Source organism: Anser anser (assembly GCF_964211835.1).
Source record: "Anser anser genome assembly, chromosome: 3".
Taxonomy (NCBI): Eukaryota; Metazoa; Chordata; class Aves; order Anseriformes; family Anatidae; genus Anser; species Anser anser.
The window spans coordinates 102,047,761-102,068,494 of NC_139722.1; the positions used below are offsets into that span (position 1 = coordinate 102,047,761).

The 20,734-nt window shown below is 34.8% G+C and overlaps 1 protein-coding gene across 4 annotated transcripts in view; it reads left to right on the top strand.

Annotated features, from left to right (window-relative positions):
- Positions 1-20,734, top strand: part of USH2A (usherin) — a 416,419-nt gene that overhangs the window by 90,911 nt on the left and 304,774 nt on the right. For all 4 annotated transcript variants that reach the window (XM_083828188.1, XM_083828190.1, XM_083828189.1 and 1 more), the window contains exons 14-18: positions 4,571-4,754; positions 9,832-9,995; positions 13,988-14,146; positions 17,000-17,494; positions 19,224-19,487. In XM_083828188.1, the coding sequence (XP_083684314.1) occupies positions 4,571-4,754; positions 9,832-9,995; positions 13,988-14,146; positions 17,000-17,494; positions 19,224-19,487 (1,266 nt within the window). The remainder of the gene's footprint in view (positions 1-4,570; positions 4,755-9,831; positions 9,996-13,987; positions 14,147-16,999; positions 17,495-19,223; positions 19,488-20,734) is intronic.

Consider the following 20,734-nt stretch of genomic DNA (forward strand, 5'->3'; position numbering starts at 1 on the left):
AATGTATGAAGTCTTGAAAAAATGACTGTGAAACTCCCATTTATTTTACAAAGAAAAAATATGGAAGAATTGAATTGGCTTCAAATATACAGTACCCTTGCTTTGTTTTTTCTTGGGACAAAGATAAGAAAATGTGCTCCAAGCATATATGGAGTCAACACAGCCTAATTAAAAGCACACCATTAACAATTTTAAACTGTCGTCTCTAAAACATACTGAGGACGTCTTGAGCTAAGGACAGCTAAACATCCCTAAAACATATGGAAGACATTTCAAATTTGTGGCCTGAGTTTCCTTAGTAGAATACAGGATCTTTGTCTGTGATTTTTTTTTTAACATCCTTGCATAAATAATGATATTTAAAATAACTTTAGAATAAGGGATTCCCCATTGTATCATATAGTCTGTGTACCTCAAGAAAATTAAAGATGTTTACAGAAGTTACCAAAATCTTAATGCAGGAAAAGCTGTCAAGGGAGAAAATTGGACCCCTCACTACACGAAGGAGATCGAGGTGCTCAAGCGTGTCCAGAGAAGGGCAACAAAGCTGGTGAGGGGTCTGGAGAATGAGTCTTACGAGGAGCGGCTGAGGGAACTGGGATTGTTTAGCCTGGAGAAGAGGAGCGACCTTATCGCTCTCTATAGGTACCTTAAAGGAGGCTGTAGCGAGGTGGGGATTGGTCTATTCTCCCACATGCCCAGTGATAGGACAAGGGGGAACGGGCTAAAGTTGCACCAAGGGAGGTTTAGGTTGGATATTAGGAAGAACTTCTTTACCAACAGGGTTGTTAGGCATTGGAATGGGCTGCCCAGGGAAGTGGTTGAGTCACCATCCCTGGAGGTCTTTAAGAGACGTTTAGGTGTAGAGCTTAGTGATATGGTTTAGTGGAGGACTTGTTAGTGTTAGGTCAGAGGTTGGACTGAGTGATCATGGAGGTCTCTTCCAACCTAGATGATTCTGTGAAAAATTCAAACCAAATGCAACTTCAGAAAATCATTTTACTATGAGAATTTCCTTGTTGTAAAACCATTTCTAGAGCATTCAGCCATGCGTATCATCTCTTAAGCTGCATCCATGACCTGCTGTCTTCCAATTTGTTCTGACAGAAGTAACATTTTTTGTAGATTTATTCATGCTTGTATATACTTTTAAACTAGTTGTGTTTTAAAAAAAGAGGAAAACTTGTTTCTAAGAGGAAACAGAACAAAAATGCAGTTTTACGTTATATACAAATTTGGTTTTGACATGTCCTAGGTTGCAGTAGTAGAGACCTGATCTTTCTAACCACCAAATAGGAGTGAACAGTTGCCTTATTCCGTGACTGTCAGTCCATGCTGACTAAGATTTGCTCCACACAAATCCCGTTCAACACATATCATAGATCTTGAATCCTCTCATAAGTGCAGCGAAGAAACAAAACAAACCATAAAGGAATTTTGTGAGTTCTTTGCTTAATGACCACAGCTTTTCAGTTGTACATAGCACAGAAAAAATGTAAACCAGAATGCAGAACATGTGGCTAGGCAACAGTATGGAGCTTTTGTGTATGGGCTGCCTCCCTTCTTGGCCAGAGAAATGTGAAGCATGCAGTGACAAAGTAGATGGTGTTGCTAACTGTACATTTTACAACACAGACTAGTTGTGGTTAAGAAATGAGTGATACTGATGTAGTCGATAAGCATGTAAATGTGCTAAGGAATTTTTCAGGTGTTCCCTTTTCATGAGATATATAGTGGGAGAAATAATATGAGTATAATTAAAGAAGGAAGATGAATACTTTGCTATGACTTTCATTCTTTTGAAGAGTGTATTTGATTGACAAACGCGATCAGTTATGGTTGAATTGGAAAAAAATCTGAAAAAGAATAAGCATAATACTAGCTATATACTTAGATCTTGTAGAGATTTGCAGTGGCTGTCTTAAAATTGGAAATTGGCTCTATTATACAACAGAGGATCCTTCATAAAGCAACTTTTATTAGCCCTTCTAACCTTGCTGTAAATTTAGCTTGCATGAAGTTGTTTCTTACTCCTTCCTGCGAAATTCTAGGCGGTAGAAGTAAATAATAATAATAATCATTATGACAAATTGTATGAATTTCTCTCTTCTCTTTTTGTCGATGCTAATTTAAGTAATTAATTTACCTATACATTTTTGGGGGGCTGGGGGAGGATATTCTCTGTTTTCACATACCTCACTTTTTCATACCTCACTCTTACATATTTTTTTTTTTTATTAATTAACTATTACTTGCTACTTTTAGATTTTAAAAATATCAAGAAACTCGGGTAGATTTTTAGAATGATTGTAGAAGATTATCATAAAAAAAGTAAAAAAAAAAAAAAAAAAAAAAAAAAGTACCAAATTCTTTACTCCTCTACAGTGGTTTAGCTGTTATGACATTAGGGTTAGACATTAGAACCAGGCTGTGTAACTTGAGGCTATTGACAATATTTTTTCTGCTGTGACAAAAGTAATATATGCTATAGTGATCAGTCCTGCTTAGCTGAAATTCATTTCTGTACTAGAGATCAGCTTATTTATCCACTATGGTCTTTTCTTACACATCAGTTCTATGCAAAACTTCTGATGGACAAGAATCCATTGTAGCCTGCATGCTTATCATTTACTACAGCTGTAAACTGGGTACCGAAGAAGTGCTTTGACCTTCTGCTGGAGTCCAGGCTTAAACTTGTTTCCTATCTTCCAGTTACATTCTTCAAGTGGAGTTGTTCATTGTGCTCAAGAGTGACATTGCTGGGAAATGGTCTCTTCTATTTATGCACAGGATGGGTACTGTACTGTGCAGACAACTGCAGTATGAGATAATACATGCTGCCTCACTAATAACTTCAAGCTATTCAGTCTCTGTGGTGGCTCAGTTTGGGGCCTCTCTGGAATAAAGTGCCAACAGCATGGTTTTTTTTTATGATGTGAATGTATGTTAACTGGAGACTGATATCACTTCAGTGTCCACTTGAGATTTATCTCACTGAGGACCAGAGGCTAAACTCGAACAAAGATTTGAGCAGTAAAATTCTAATGTTTTCGATTTGTTTAGTTCTTCTGCTATTTGGATATGAGCTCACAGTGCAACACTGCTATGAAGACAGAGAATACTACCCTAGGGGTGTATATATGAAGCTATCTCATGTAAGAAAAAATAAATAATAAGGCCTTGGGCGATATGACATGTTACAATACAATTTTGGGCCCCTTATTATAAAGCAGGACATCAGGAAGTTATTGGACAGTGAAAAAGGTTTGGTAACTGAGAACATGACTAAGAAGAAACTGATTGAATTTCATCTGTAGAGAGGAAAGCTGTCTGACAAGTCTGTGCAAATACTGCATACCTGTTTGACTAAAGATGGATTTTCTTCTGTTCAAGTTGTGCAGTAATTAATAGTAAACAGATGACAGAGACAGAAACCCCTAGCTATGGCCCTATCTTAAGTTCAGTGTTTGAAGATCGGTACTCACAGCTGACAAGTGCCAAACTAAGACTGCGTCACTATCATCATTTGCATAAGTCATACACATAAAAATAGACTATACCAGTGGTACATCATCACACAAAATTGTACTAAATGTCTTGCTTATAATTTCAGGTGAGGCTGTGAATGATGAATTAAGTTCTTGAATTCTCACCTTAGGGGTGTATACAGTCTATCTAATTGTATTTATCTGTAATGGGTTAGTTGCATGGATAAAGTTTGATTGTGAGGGGAAAGAAAGAAATAGTATAGCAGAAATGTACCAAATATACAGTGGGGAAAGTAAAGTGAATGCTCCAGTTGATAAATTGAAATAATACAGGAACAGAAGGGTGGCATTCAGAATGAAAGCTTTTTAATAGCAGATGAGTAACTTTTTTTCAATAGTTTATTATTTTCTGTGAATTTGTTGTTGTTGTTGTTGTGTAGGATACAAGCTATGTGTTTAGTAGGAGTAAAAAAAGAAAAAAATCACACAGACCTGGGAATGCTGACTAAATGACTAAATGTAGGCTTTCTTAAGAATCCTCCTAATGTTCCAAGGTTTCAGCCAACCGTTGGCTGAGAAAGATTAAGAGACCTTCCTAAGAAAACAAATGCATTTCTTGCATTTTGCAACTGTTTAATACTGGCCATTGTCAAGGATCAGATCACAGACCAGAACACACAAATGCCTGTTCTTGCATATTACTTTTTATGTTTCTACTGCTCGTGGTGCATTCGTTAGCACCTCTCATGTCCTTGGGCCTTTACTTTCCCCATCGATATGTTAATGTACTCCTCCTATTTTGCATTTGCTCTATCTAAAACAAAGTCTGAAGATAAAGAATAAAAAATCAGAATTGGCAACTGCAGGATGAATATCATCTTTAAAAATGCCAATGACAAGATTTAGAAGCTCTGCACTGCAGGAAGGTTATACTGCTTTGTGTTGGGTTATGTGTATTACTTAATCTTTTGTTCTTTTGTTTCATCCCAGATTATAGGCAAGTTAATATCAGTCTTACTAGGTTCACTTTTTGCATTTGTTCTTATATTGTCACTTATACAAAATTGCTTTCTCTCTTCTAGGTTTTTATTTTTCTCCATCCAGTGTCACTGGCTGTCTGCCATGCCTGTGCCACGTAGCCGGTTCAGGGAGTCAGGTTTGTGATACGCTAACTGGCCAATGTATTTGCCAAGATGCCTCTGTAACAGGACAGACATGTGAACGTTGCAAAGAACATTATTTTGGATTTGACTCTGTCACAGGGAGGTAAGTGTTTTCTTTTTTACAGTTCACTTATATCACCGTCTTTACATTTTTCTCATGGTACCTCATTCTGAGGCGTCAGTAACAATAAAAAGGTGCTCTACTTATAGTAAACCTTCTTTGAATTTATGTACATTCTGAGATTTACATGTGGCATGTTATACGTTTACTCCGTGCTCGCTTGTGAAGTAAAAAGTTTTGCCACAGATTTTAGTAGAAACAAAATGAAAGCTAATACTATCTAATGTATTACATACTGGTAATTGTTTCGTTACAATTCTGCGGCATCTTCTGTAATGTGTCATTTTCTAGGGTGTTAATCGTTTGCTCTTAAAATACAGGTTTTGGATTATATATAGGAAATGTAATCTGCCATTCTTATAAGCAGAATGCTTATGAAAAAATCCAGGGAGACATTTTCATGGAAAAATAAAGTAAAAAATTTACAGATATTCCTGTCTTTACAGATTTCTTTCAGCAGCAGCAGTAGAAATGTAGCACCTTTCCTCTTAAAAATATGTTTTTCTGAAGGTGTGCATGTTTTTCAGGACTTAGTTAATGTGCCACGGGGTGAATTGTTTATCTAATGTACCCTGGGGCTTTTACGTACAGTAAAATTATATAGATATATTATCTGGAATGTAAGGGGTGTAAAATATATCTATAGGTAGTGCACTGTAATTCCAACTATTGTTCTATCTTTCTCTTCCAGTGTCGTCTCTCTTGCTTAATCCCCACAATCTCAATTTCCTTTTAAATATCATCTAGAAAGATTGCACAGCTGTAATGCTATCATATTTTCATGCAGACTGATGGTGGTAAAGTGTTTTCTTATGCTTAGCATTTTTGCCTTTAAAAAACCGAAACCCCACGAAAAAAGACTTAAGCAAAATATACCATGTTCTTCCCCTTGTGCTCCTTTCCCCCAGCTACTGTGGGTAGACATGCTTTTAGGCAGTGACTATCAGTCTTGCCTGGCATATACTTGACATTATTCTGCAGATTTTTCACTTTAACTTTTATGTTACTGTCACTCATTAGGAGATTTTTAAAATTATTTTTTACTGTTGCGGGTCACAGAGGCTTCTGCTAATGGCCATAAAGTAATCTGTAGGAATAAGGACTTCCTATTTTCACTTCCTGCCATTTCTAATGGTAAAGGATAAAATCTGTGCAATATTAAATTTCCCTTTTAAATATATTTTCCTTATTATTACTGATCTTTTTTTTTTAGTTACTTGGAGTAGATTTTATTTCTTACTTTTAGTATGTGAGCAAAAGGTTTCAATCTTGAAGAAATAGCTCTCCTGAACTAGATATTGGCCCCCAGTTACTTGCATTTTGAGCTGCATTCTGAAATTCAAAATACTGAAATATCTAGATCCAAAGTGTAGCTCATCTTTTAAAGACAGAAGTTTTTACAGTTCTGGAATTTGAATCAGAGTTGTTTTAATGCCTTAATACTTCTTAATCCTCATGACAATATTGAAGACTGCTCCGGTAGTACATTAACATGATTAACTTGTGTTGCATACACTTGGCTTCCTTTTGGTTAGCATCTACTCGGGCAGTGTACCTCTATTCCTCGGGCAGAAACATTTATCTATTGAAAATGGTAATCCAAGTCTCTATTAGTCTATCTTAATCCATTTCTTTAACTGTTATTATCTTCTTAAATAGAGCAATATGCTTTTTCTTTCTTTGTAAAGTTACGAAGCCATTTAAACCATCCTGGCTCTAAGTGTCTTTTAAGGATTCTACAGTAACAGAATAAAAAGGGTGTGAGTTATCTGTAGTGGCAAAGACATATCTGTCTTAGCACAATAGCAGAAAAGAAGCAGAAGTAGTGATACATAGAAACTGTGAGTCTTTAAAATTCTACGAGCCTTAGAGGAATGTATATGTGTGTTGATTTCTTCTGTGATGTTCTTAAGATAAAACAGGAACTCCATATTTTTTAATGCATTTCAGCTTATGAAGCAGGAAAATTTCCTTGGCAATCAGGGAATTAGAGATTCTGGGTGTTTGCAGTGGTCTGAACAGATCTGTAATGATTGTGGGCATTGTTACGCATTTGAAATTACTTACCTCTGTATTGTTTACTATAACGAACTGGTCAATGAACATCACAAATTGTTTATCTATCTATATATATATCTTGACAGATTACTGTTTATGAAATCCATTTAGCAAGTGAAGTTTTCCCATAAGGATGAAAAATGAAGATTTTAAACAGATTGCTGGAGAGGCTCTAACTGCACCTAGAGAGTCAATGTAATAAAGGTTTCTCTATATTAATATTACAAAAACCATTTATCCTCACAAAATCAATATTGCAATTCATCTTGGCCCGACATTTCTCTTTCCATGTTTTAAAGTCTGTTTTCTTTGATTATATGTAATTCTCTTTTAATAAATCTCAAATATATTTGACTCAGAGTATCCTGATGAAGTAGCATTTAACAAGAACACTGAAAATATTCCTTACATGATTAAAAGTTTAAAAGAATTAATTTTTCTCTCTTTAATTGAATGAATCCTTAATCATGAACTGTGAATGAAAACAAAGCCAGTTCTAGCATTCTGCTGTTAAAGAAAACAATGTATGTGTCATCTTGACCCTAAAAATAAATGTGGGCAACCCTATGGAACTGGATATGATGACATGCTTGCTGTTTACAGGATCAGGACCCTAATTCAGTATAGATGGAGAAAGAGAGCCTACACTTTAGAAGAAAATACAACTATTTCAAGTGAAAAGAAGCAGCCCCACCCTATCAGGCAGCGAAAAGTATTACTGTGCTATTCCTGTGAATGTACGTGTATGTGAGTTTGATTGTCTCATGTGTGAATGATAATGAAAACTGGGATACTCAGGGGGCCCTGATTCATAAGACGTGCAGTAATATACAGGAGAGTGGGAAGAAAAGCTTGTCTCTTACTGTTTATATACTGAGATTATTTTGTTACCCCCCAACTATATGTAATAAATATCACATAATCAAATTATGAAATAATAAAATATTGCATTGCTGAGCAAATAATTGTGCCTTCGTTTTTTCTTTAAACCATTTTTTTTCAGTCATGGCATTTAAATAGTCTAAACAAAACCTCTATTTGAAGGGGGATTTGGATGCACTGTCTACAGATGAAAAGACTTAATACAGTTTGAAAAAATTGCCCTTTTCTCTTGACTATAAAAGAGCACAAACTACAGTACAGTGGTTTCTAAGAGAGAATGTATTTTATTTATTCCCAAAGGGATATTAGTCCATAAAACAAATTTGCAGCTTATTTTGCAGCTTTAGCTTTTATCAGCCTTTTTAAGGGTGTTGAATGATTACCCAGGAGATCACACAGCACGAGCTGCTGTGGAGTAAAGGAACTCTAATACAGATAGCTCTGTGATGGGTAGAAAATATATGTGAAGAGTTTTCTTAAACTTGGTTAAAAATCTGTCACATTTAATGTCTATTTCACTGATTATTGACCTGAATTTTCATGTCCTAATGTGAAAACAGTTTCTACCACCCCTTCCATTTTCCTTTGCCATAAAAAGCCAACACCTAAATGATAACTGAACTCACTTTTATTTCTGCCTCCATACAGATAGGAAGAGATAGGCTAAAGTGATGGTGATAACTGGAAAAATTGTGAAGTAAATTGTGTAAAGGCACCACCACCTATTTCCTCAGATCTGGTGAAATTGGTCAAAGGGAAATAAGCAGAAAATAAACAATTCTAATCTAGTCTTAGAGCTAACAGAGCAGAGGGAAAGTGGCAGGACTGCTTCTCCGTCGGATTCTTCCAAGGTCTTTCTGCTGCTTCATCATCTTGGGACCTGGCACCTGGAGTAATATAAGAATCCCTCTAGGCTAACCTTGTTTGGGCCTGAAAATGGGACTCAAAATTTTGCAGCTCAGGACAAGGGGAGTGATGTGTAGATTTTCTAGCATGCTTTAGCTGCACTGTACAGTCCAAAATTTCTCCCAGTTCTTGATTTTTCAAAACTCTTTTAAATTATACTCTAAAGTTCAATGTTTTTTTTGTCATTGTTGACTTTTTCTGCTACAACAAATAATAGCAATATGTGGGTGTTATAAAAGTAGTTGCAGTAAGGAAAAAAATGCTTTGCTTAACTTCTGAGATTTTGCAAGTCTTTGAATATTTGCATAATCTGACATTGGTATCCCTGCTTTCAATGAGTGTCAGTGGGGAAATAATATAGCAAGTGAAAAACAAGTTGATTGTGAGAGGTTCCACATGCAAAAAACAAAGCATAAATTAGTGCTGAAAGTGCTGTACTGATGCCACAGAGATTTACAGAATTGAAATGTGGAATTTTATGAACTGATGCTTTTATTTTATTTTTTTTAATTTAACAAATATTTTAATTTAAACATCTAGTTAAGTATCCTTTTTAGTTAATTCCATTTTGTCTCTCAGGCAGCAAAGGAAATGTGCTTTCTGTTATAATAAGTTTTGCTTATCTTTGCTTTTTTTACTGTTTTAATCTGATATTTTTTCTCCACTTTTGTCTTTGCATTCTTTCTGCTTCATCTGCAGTTGTTTATTTTTGCAACTTCAAGTTGCCTCTGTTGTAATAAATTATTAACTAATTTTCATTTTCAACAGAAGACTAGTTTCCTTTAAGTTAGAAAGTTGCCTATTTTGTGCAGAAACCTATGAAACTGGTAGCACGTGTAACCCTGAACTCTCTAGTTGTGCAAAAGAGATTGTGTGGGTAAGAATTGCAAGACTGAGTGCATAATGTGGTTATTACCAAACATCATTATGCATTTGATATGTGGATCAATGTATTTAATAGATCTTTAATTTTGAGCAGTTTTTGTATAAATCAGAACATTATTCTGGCATTTAGGTTTTAATTTTTATAATGGGCATCTTTTTTAAATTACTTTTTTAACAGGCTAATGGATTTTCTGCTGTGTTTCAGGCTATTTCGCTGTTTATGATTTTTAAATTATGTTACACAAGAATCTTTTAAACAAAATCCTACTGTGCTTAACTGAAGTGCTAATGTGTTTTGGTCACTTACTTGATTTGTTTTTGTTTATAGATGTCAGCACTGTAATTGTCATCCTGCAGGAGCCATTAGTGCAACTTGTCATCTTGTTACTGGACAGTGTGTTTGTAAACAGTTTGTAACTGGCTTGAAATGTGACAACTGTGTTCCCGATGCTAGTAATTTGGATGTCCACAACCTATTTGGCTGCAGTAAAAGTAAGTGGATGTTAGGTCCTAAAAGCATGTATTTCAAATTAATGTTTCGTTATCGATTTAGTGAGCATTAAAATAGTTCATCGGTACTAAAACAGGGTTTGGCTTTTTTTTTCCCTTCATATTTCTTGCCCTTAGTTTAGGTGTTTTTCATGATATGTATCTTAGGAGTGTTTTCTGTTGTGATGTACAGACTGCTTAGTATCATACACACAGCTTACACTTACCAGTCTAACCCACTTGAGAAGTAATGGCCCATAGTTCCCTTGCACTTCCTACCACTTTCTTTGCAGTGGCAAAAGTATAGTTCACCTTTTAGTCACATTAATAGAATAGTATTTGTACAGCTTACGGCTTAGCCCCCTGTCTTGCCATTGACAGGAGGCAGAAGTCTTGCCTTCTGAAGGTCAGAAAATCACAAGATTCGTGATTAATACAAAATCTGCTCCTCAGTGCACCATAACTTTGCCTGTCTCCTCATGGAGTTGTTTTGTTGTTGTTGTTGTTGTCCTGTCAGTTTGGGAAAATATGTGATGTGGTGTAACTCAGCATCATAAACTGGGATGTGTGAGGCTGAGCTAATGCTGTGTTGATGGCTGCATCCTGAGTTGTATTGAGTCACGTTGCAATGGAACACCTGCACTTCTGCCTTTGCAGGGAGTCTGGATGTGAAGAGATGGCAAGACTTTTTGTCGTAACTGGTCAAAATTGAATGTTCTGATTTGCTCACTGGTCCACTGTCTCTATACTAGCAGGGATTTTAAAGAAGGAGAGGAAAGGTATATTTAATAAGATTCATATTTTAAGTTGTCTTCAATTCTGTGTTTGGAAAAAAAGCTTTGAGGACATCATACCATGCAATGCCAAACTCTACGGGTAGGACCTGAGCTAATTGTGAAAAAGTTGTGTTACGTTTCTGTGGTACGCTCTACTGCCATATGCAGTTAACAGCCCAGTCTTAAAAGTCACATAACCAGTTAATGAGGTACTCTGCAGATGCTAATTGGTCATTTCTGTTAGCAGACCTAATTAATAATGGCCTGACCAGACGTATAGTGAGAGTTAGCTCATGTAGCCACATGTAATGCAACAACAACGTTAGATGTTCCCAAGTAATCTCTGCAGTGTGTTTCTGGATCCTTTTTCAACAAAATACATTTCTGTATTTTGCACAGGCATTTAGGCGTGATATATCATTGTGATATGCACATACTATGGACTTGCAAGCAGAGATATACATGCACAAAGAGTTTGTTTACAAGGACCCTTTGATTCTTATTTGTATTTGGATTGTAAATCCCTTTGAATTCTGAATAATATGTATTGCAGAATGCACAATACTATAAATGGGATAGAACAAAGATACTGTTTCCAGAGGTGATTGTTCTCAAAGTTTGGAATTGTTTAAGATACAATTTTGTATTGTTCTTCCCCTTACTCTTCTGTAGAACATATAGTGTCTATTCACTGGGCAGATCGTTGATTGGTTGTTGTTTCTTTTAAAAATGTAGGATGTTTCAACGGAATGTATAATAATAATATATGGCACTTTTATGATGCTGTTCATCTTCAAAGTGCTTTACAAACATAAACCAACCTACTTATTTATGTTGGGATATACATTGGATAAAGGTCAATGGCAATTCAACTATAAAATTGATTAATAATAACATGACATAGATAAATAATATCATAGATTTTAGTTAGAAAAAATACATCAGGCAGTATTCTAAATGACATGCGGAGTCCTCTTCTGGACATAAGTGATATAGCAATTGCTGTCTTTTGATTATTCATACCAAAATACTTGTTGCACGGATACAGAACTTTGACATGCTTTGATATTTGTGATTATTTTCATAGCAATACAGTATTTTTTGATACATATCATTACTTGTCTTCGCTTTTAATAAGAAATGCAAGCTGCTATCACTATGCAACTAATATTTTTTAATGTAAAGACATATTTTCAGTTTTTCTGCTCAACAATATCTTAGATACACTATAAACAATTCTGAAATACAGTACTTTGCTTACACATCTAAAATGTAAAACAGCAAATACGGGAATAATACGTGACAGTGAGAGACTGCTCACCAGAAAATAAAGGTTATGCCAGTCAATTAGTTTGATTGCTCTGGTATTGTATGCATGTATTATATGGAGGAAACCTTCCAAAAATGTCAGGGATTTAGGATTCTTAAACTTGACTGCTGTAGACTCTTTAACATATATTCACTTCCTAACTCAGCTGAACTCAAAAACTCTAGATTGGCAGCAAAACAACGTATGCTTTCTAATTGGAGATGAAGATGATGAAGATTGTGTCCTGTTCAACGCAATGGATTCTAGAAATATTTTCTGCTACTTCTTGGCTGAGAGACTGCAGAAGGAAAAGGGTTTTTCATTATCTTACTTTAAGTAAAGAGCTTCAACTCATATTTTACGTATATATTAAAAACCCATATGTAATGACACCCGCTGATGTTGGTGTAATTCTCTACATCTATCACTTGTGTGAATTAAGCTCCTCATGTCATTTCCCGTTTGTAACTTCAATCCTTGCTTCTTATCTCCTGTTAGTTTGGCTGAACAGATTTTGATAATTATCTTTTGGTGATTTGTGTACATTAAGCAAATATCCACACAACAGAGATGATGATCATTTATAAATAGAAGGAGAAAAAAAAAAAACAAAAAGCTATATGTTTCTAATGTTTGTATTTTTCTATACTGCTAAATATAAGGGAGAAAAGGATGGTTTTGTATCTAGTACATGGTAGCTTGCTCCATGTATCGATTTCTGTACTTCCCCCCTCTATTCTTACTCTGGGCAAAATGTTGTCCTGTAAATCTCTTGTTTTTCCCTCCCTTGGCAAAGAGGGTAGGGACTTTGAGTCAGCCTATAGCAATTACTAGCTGCCAAAGGAGACCAGAGTTGTCCAGTGCTAATGCATGGTATAGGGAGGGTCAGAGAGTAATGCACACACCAAGTATAGTATAACACACTGAGTGGGGATCTCATAGCAGGATATGGACTCATGCTCTGACTTAAATAACATAAATGTATTTATGTGCACATATACATATGTATGGATACATATGTATCTATGAATATACATTTTTTTTCCTGTGTGATAGCCATATCTTATAAAGAACCATGATCATACATTTAAATTACAAAAGGGACATAGGAGAAACTTTGACCAATCTTTCTATTAGCGAGAGACTTTTGGCCAGTGAACTTCAGGCTTGTTTTTGTCTTTACAGATAGTAGTGCAATTAAGTAACGTTTTTTCTGAAGTTAATGGAGGTGATAGCAGAGTAATATTTTGGTAAATAAGAATATCAAGCCTTTTTCTTAAAATGTTAAGATGCCTCGCTCTCATTGATTTAAATTGCATTGGAAACAAATAGAAGTGAATTGCCTAAATAACCTTCACAATCTGCCCCTTTGTTTTATGTCATTTAATTAGATAGGCTTATTGTAACACGTCAGTAAAATGTGTAGTTAGTTAGTCTTTCCATTTCTATTTTATTAGAGGAAGTTTATGCCTGGCCTATGCTAAAATTGAATGAATCCTCTGAAAAAAAAAAATTATAATTGAACTATAGACTTCAGTAATGCAACCAGATAAATATGTTCCCTTTTTATAGAGGTCTTGAAATACATTTGGATTAAGAAAAAAAAAAAAAAGGCAGAAAAGAAGTGTGTTTGGAAAATTGTGGTGTATTTGCTTTAATTTTGGGGGGCAGGAATTAATTTGTCATTTGTTTTAATGTGTACATTTGTTTGACGTACTTGAACAACAAGCTTTCTTGGAGAGCGTTTGGATGGATCAGTTCCATTTATGAATGTCTTGCCTGAGTGATTGTACGTTTACATACAGCTTTTCTTTGAAGAAAAAATACCTCTTTCTTTACATTTTTATTTATTTGTGTAACTATTGATTACCTTCATTATTAAATACTATGGTTTTGTATATGTGTTTTAGCTCCATTACAGCAACCGCCTCCTACAGGAGAAGTTCTCAATTCCTCTGTTATCAGTCTTTCATGGAGTTCTCCTGACTCTCCAAATTCTAACCGGCTTACTTATATGCTGTATAGGGATGAGGCTGAAATTTATGCAGTTGAAGACTATTACCCCTATAGTAAGTATTTATAAAATAATCAAAGTTTTTGTGTGTATGTGTAAATATATTGTGTATATATTTGTGTGATTTTTCTTAATTATTTCTGCCTTCTGTCATTATCATCCTTTGTGATTTTGAATACTTTATCTTCCTTTAGTGGGTCATTGATCTGTTATTAATGTTTCTTGAAAGATATTAACACCCTGGACGAAAATCAGCAAAGTGAATCACACAAAATGGCTGATAATTTTTTACTTTTGAATCTAAAACACCTTACTAAAAGCATTCCCTGCAAAAATACACAGGCTACAAAATCTAAGAAAGGCACTGCTAAAATCCTGGATAAAGAATTAGGGTGAAGGGAATAGACCATAAAGTGCTTAAACTTTTTTTTTTTTTTATCCTCCTGGTTTTAAACTGTTAACAGATTAGGAAAGCTTTTTATGGTCTAACTTTTAGCACCTTCTGTTAAGCTATCAGTGTAGCTCCTGGTTTGCCTTTTGCAGCACCACTTTCTTGATGTTGAGGCTTGCAAAGGGATCCTCAGAAGGCAGTCCTCGAGGATTTGGCACTCTGTCCTAGATGGAAAGGCTGTTTTGTGCTAATATTGATCCTCTTATCAAAGAAAAGGAGATTTGGATTCTGATTTTACATATATACATACACAAGTGTTTTTTAACAGGACAGGTATGGTTTAATACCCCTAAACTTAGATTTCTCTTCTAGCAGCTTATTTGCTGTATTTTCATACCAAAGGAGCTTCAATATTTTGCAGAAGTGAAGTCTTTCTAATTGTTGGTACGTACCCTGGAGTTTGTGTGGAAGACTTATTCAGTAGAAGGACAGATCATATGGTTTATCTATTTTTTTATTTTACTTTTTTTTAATGTTCTGGTGCATTCTGCTTTGTTGCAATTGATTACTATATGTGGCTTATGCTTGAATGGGATACTCTGCACTACCTACTGTGAAGAAAGATATGCAACCCATGCATGGGATTAAGTGACTGAGAGGAGAGAAAGAAAAATTACAATAAAAAAAATGTAGAGCGAATAGAAAATATGCTAATTCCTTATTTGTTTTAAAAGTCTAAATTTAGTAAAAATATTATTTAAAAAGTAACACTGTTATATATATTGTCTTAAATTTGTGCTCTGTAATGTAATAAACTCAGAGTGTATTGTTAAGGATGTTATTTCATGACTCCACTTACATACTTTATAGAGAGTGAAAAAATCTGAATGTATTTAGCTGGATAATGAGACTATTGTGTTTCTATTTAATAAAACTTTGAATTTCTGAAAACAGAGACTTGGTTTAAAAAGGCATTTTTGACGTTTTCTTACAAAAAATCTAACTTCTAAAAATTAAATTAATTCTAAAAACTTAATTCATTTCTAATTAATGATGTGAAATCATCTGCTGGCCTTTGAATGCCAAAAATACTTTGTTAATGCCATCAGAACTTTTTTTTATTTTAAGAAAAATTAGTTTATTACTTTTTTCTCAGTATAGTGTAGAATTTATAATGCTTACGATATATCCTGTGAATGCAACAGAATAATGAATGTTACCGTATGACTAAATGAGAGTTTTATCGAAACAATGAACTTTCCAAGGAAAAAATAAGAATAATCCTCTAAATTGTACTGGAGATCTGGCTGATACTATTGCAAAATGCCCAGTTAAAACACTGTTTTGCTAACTGCTCTCAGAAACCAGAGGCTCAGTAGATACCAGTCTGTCTTAAGGCTAAAGTGAAATACTTGCTCAAAAATGTGGGGGAAAAATAGCAAGGGTACTTAAGATTCTAACTCCAAGTCACACAGGTTCTAGCTTTATTTTTATTTTTTATTTTGTTTATTTTTATCTAGCCTATATTCCTATTGAAATAAAACTTACCATCTAGTTATCAGTTGTTCATTGGCACTGAAAAAACTTGCCGGTTTCAATCCAATGTCTTGTAATGCACACAGATATTGCAAAAACCATTACTGCTGCTGGCAGAGCCATTTTTGGAACCTTGGCTAAAGTACCAGGGTTTAAAGGACTAGAAGATGAGATTACCCAGTCCCTTTACTGCTGAACTCCATTGACAAGTTTGTGATCATTGTGTGTAGTTGAAGTGCTTTAAGCAATTACTGGGCTGCTGCTTTTGTACTAGAATGCCAAAGACTGAATATCTAGCAATACAGATTATTCTGTGGCGGTCTTTAAGTTGTACTTAGGGCTGTCTTGCTTGTGCAGGTGTACAGAGAGGACTTAGAAATAGATGTGTCCTCTCCATTTGCTTTGAAGAAGTTTTAAGAGTATCCATGCTCTAGCATATAATATACTGTTCACTGTTTCTTAAACCAAAACTATGTATGATATTAGTTGTATATAAATTCATATTGTGCCATGGCTGGACATAGGCTAAGATGCATAGCTGCTTCTAGGATATACCCGAGAGGTATTCGTGGTCATGGCAGCTAAAAAGCTATCTAAAGTAATGGAAAGTGAGAGGTGAGGAAGGTAAATACAGGCTTCAGACCTTTTTAATAAGTATTTGCACTTCTGTTTCATTCTTCATCCAAGATCAAGTGCTTTACAAATGAACTATTAAGCACTATTTTAGAAGTGAGGACATGAACACATAGAAAGGTCAAAGATTTGGTTTTATTCTATGAAATAAATGAAAAAAAGAGGTGTGAAAATTCATAGATTTTTTTTTTCTATATCAGCTCCACTAATATTGATGCTGATTTACATTTGAAATCATTATTTCCAAGCAAAGGATGAATAATAAGATAATTGTACTAAGTATACAAAGTCAGATTTTTTAAAAATGTGTTAGACTGATAAAATTTTCTTCTCACCTGTTTGTTTTAGGTATTCAGACCTTCATCGATACCACCTTATCTCCATATACCTTCTATTCCTACTACATCCAAGCCAGCAACATTCATGGTTCTACTAGAAGTGCCTCAGTGACATACAGAACAAAGTCTGGGACACCTACAGGAAGTTTGAATTTAACTCCAGTCTTTCCTGTTAGTCACCACTCTGTTTTACTTTACTGGACAGCCCCATCAAATGACTCTGGGCCCATAGAGAAATATATTTTGACATGTACTGGCTTGGTTGATCTTCAGCCTTGTGGCCAGTATGAAGGCTTAAAAACTTCAGCAATTATTTGGAATCTCATGCCATTTACAAAGTATGTTTTTTCTGTGCAAGCTTGTACTTCTGGAGGTTGCTTAAAGGGCCAGCCAGTGACAGTAATTACTGCACAAGCTCCTCCGGAAGGGCTGCTCCCACCGGTGATAAAAACCTTCAGCTCTACAGAACTGTCTGTGGAATGGTCACCACCTGAGAAACCAAATGGTAGGACATGCATTTATTTTCATAAATCAAAAATTTTGCAAAGAAAAATCAGTATTTTTCTCCAATTTGATTAGAATGTCCTTAGCTGTGGGACAGAAACTGAGAATAAAGTAAGGAGTCATCTGAATTTGCCTGACACCACTAAATGTATTCTTGCAGTCTGTTTTGTTATTTTGGAGTCCAGAACACTGATGTACCGGATTCAGGATTTAGCCCTTAGATTCAGCATTTAGCCCTTAGTGGCATCTGCTGCATCAAAAAATCACATTTATAATTAAACATTTACTGTAAAATTAATTTTTTCCTAATTTGCCAAACAGGCTTGTTCAGACAGATGTGGTGATATTGCTGTATAAAGCATAAATAAGCAGGCAATAGTTATGAAAAGAATCTAAAAATTAACAGATAAATCCCCTTTTAAAACCATTCGTCATGTGTTGTAACTAATTCCATTACCAGCGTAACTTTGTTAGGGATTACGCTATTGCCAAGAGTTGCTGGTCTAACTTGCCTAATAATATTTTAGGTTTTTGAATCTGAGAACACAGCTGTTGTAGGATACTTTTGTGATGCCACAAATTTTACTGGTAAACAGTTTATCTCTTGATATACATGCCATTGAGCTTTGTGATCTTGCACTTACAAGCACTAATATTTGTGCATTCTAAACCAAGCCTTTTTATCTCTTCACAAAATGAGCCTATTTCTCCGTTCCCAAAATGAGCAGGCGTGTATTGGGAGCTTAGCGTTCTCTATGAACATCTTTGCTAGCTATTACCAGGTGAGACAGGATGAATGCCTGCACAAGAATGCCTCTAAGTTTTTAGAAGTGCCGTTCCTATAATACAGGCCATGAAAATATCTGTCAATACTTGTGCCTCAATGTGTAGCATATATTGTTCATGGTTTCCTTCATAGCAATTACTTGTGTGTAATTGCCAGTACAACAGGAAGTTTTATGCAATTCTCTTAAATTTCATTTCTGGTTACATTTCCTGGAGTTTGCAAATGACAAACGAGAAGTTTTTAGAAGTTTATCTTTAGGAGAAGTTTTTTCTCCTAAGCTGCCTTTCTGTTTCAGTGCATGATTACAGCCCCAAATACATGCATTATATGATAATTAACTTTATCTCCTGTCTTCAATATGTCTCATCTCTTTTATTTTGGAAATCTCTAGTCAGCACTCTTGCACTCTGTGGAGCTAAACTGTTTCCGCGATCATGCCTAGGTCATGTATCTCTTCATACTGCAATGGTGAAGCCATTTTTGTTTCCAAAGTGCTGAGACCTTTCCGTGTGCATAATAGGTTTACTCTGATGGACTCCCTCTCTCACACACAGATCTATGTATGTACACACTATCCACTAGTTGTTTCTGAAATATTAGTATTTAATTCTCACTCAAAAAAAAGTCCCCTATCCATTGTGTAATAAATAAATAAATAAATAAATTTGAAAATGTCCCTTTAGTTCAGGTGTTTGTTATCAAATCCCAAAATTGTATGGAGGTGAAAATAAACAGTGTAATGCAAGAAATGGCAAAATGAATATTTGGTTGATAACTACACAGATTAGTAAACTTCTTATGCTATATTTTTTATGATGTTGACAGATTGTTAGGATTTTAAATGTACTGTTGTTTTGGTGTTAGCAATTTAGTAGTATTCCAGAAATAGCTTAAATGCAATAAATTTTTTGGCCTTTTTTTTTTTTTTTCCCTCTCCCTCTAGGTATAATTATAAGATATGAACTTTACATGAGAAAATCATTTGGGAACTTTCTTACTCCTGAAATTCGTGTTTTCCAAAGCAGTGGATGGCTCAGCCCTCAACCAGTTCTGGAGTCTGCTAATGAAAATGCCTTGGCTCCACCGCAGACCAGTACCACAGTCACTGATCTTGAGCCATTCACAGAATATGAATTTTATGTGCTAGCAGTAAACATGGCAGGTAGCACATCTTCAGACTGGATATCAGGACGAACAGCAGAGGCTGGTAAATAGTGGTTTAAATTTGTTCATTGAAAATTAAAGGATAAAATAAATTAGAATATATTCTTAAAGTTTTTTTTATTATTATTAAAATGTGTTCAGTAGTAATTCAAATAGGGAAAAAATCTTGTTTTTTACTAAATAAAAAAAAGGTCATTTTATCTCATAACCTAGCATGTTCAGCCAAAATATTTTCTTCAACATAATATCATATTGCTAAAGAAAGAAATCTGTCACTTAAAAATTTCAAGACTACAAGATATAAAATCTACCAAGAAGTGTTTGAACTCTCTACTGTTTTCCCAGTTGTTATTTATATGCCCTTTAAAGGGAGAAAAAAAATTAAAAATAAATAAAATTGGTTTAATCACAAATATATTAACAGTTGGTGTGAACAGGAATGTTGTCCAAGAAGGTACAGGAAAGAGGTTCAAGTGAGTTCTTCTGAAATGAGTCTTTGATAATTTAGAAAGGTGGTGGGTTTTTAATTTTTATTTATTTTTTTTCCAGAACTTAAAATGGTCACTTTTTAAGGAGTATAGCATTTGAAACTTTTCATATGGTTTTATACAGGCCAACTATCAAATATGAACCATTTCTTTTTGAGAAATTTTAAGAATCAGATCACAACAGCTCTTCTGACCCCACTGATCAAATTTTCAAAAAAGCTTTCCATTTGGCATATTATTCTGAAATAACAGTTACTTATTTCAATGCTTACACCAGAAATGTATGGTTTTTAGTCTGATAGAGCCTCTGTTTTGCAACTAAACATCTCAGTTACATCACTGATGCTTTTGTTTGCTAAAAGCTTGATTGAAAATCATAGCCTGAACCTGAAAACCTGCTGGCTAAAATAATTCCCTTTTCAAAATGAGTCTTTGTGCTTATCTGTTCTTAAATACTGTATGTTATAAAAGTGTTAAATTGTATTTGGAAAGAGGTCCATTAGTGTGGTTGTTTGTACGTAACAGAAGTGCTGTATCCTATTATTACAGAGTAATCAGGTGGGGATTTAACTGTGGTGCAAACAATCCTTTTACAGATTTAGCTATGGAAGACAAGGGAACTGTTTTGTTAGAAGTGAGAGACATGTTAATTTCAAACTGGCCTAGCAAACAAAATTGCTTTTAAGATGCTGAAGTATTGAACACTTTTTGCTTTTATCAGTTTTTTCCCAGGTTGCATGAAGTTTTTCTTCAAGAGTTTTTCATTTGTATGTATTTTCTACCTGCTGCAGAGTTTAAGACT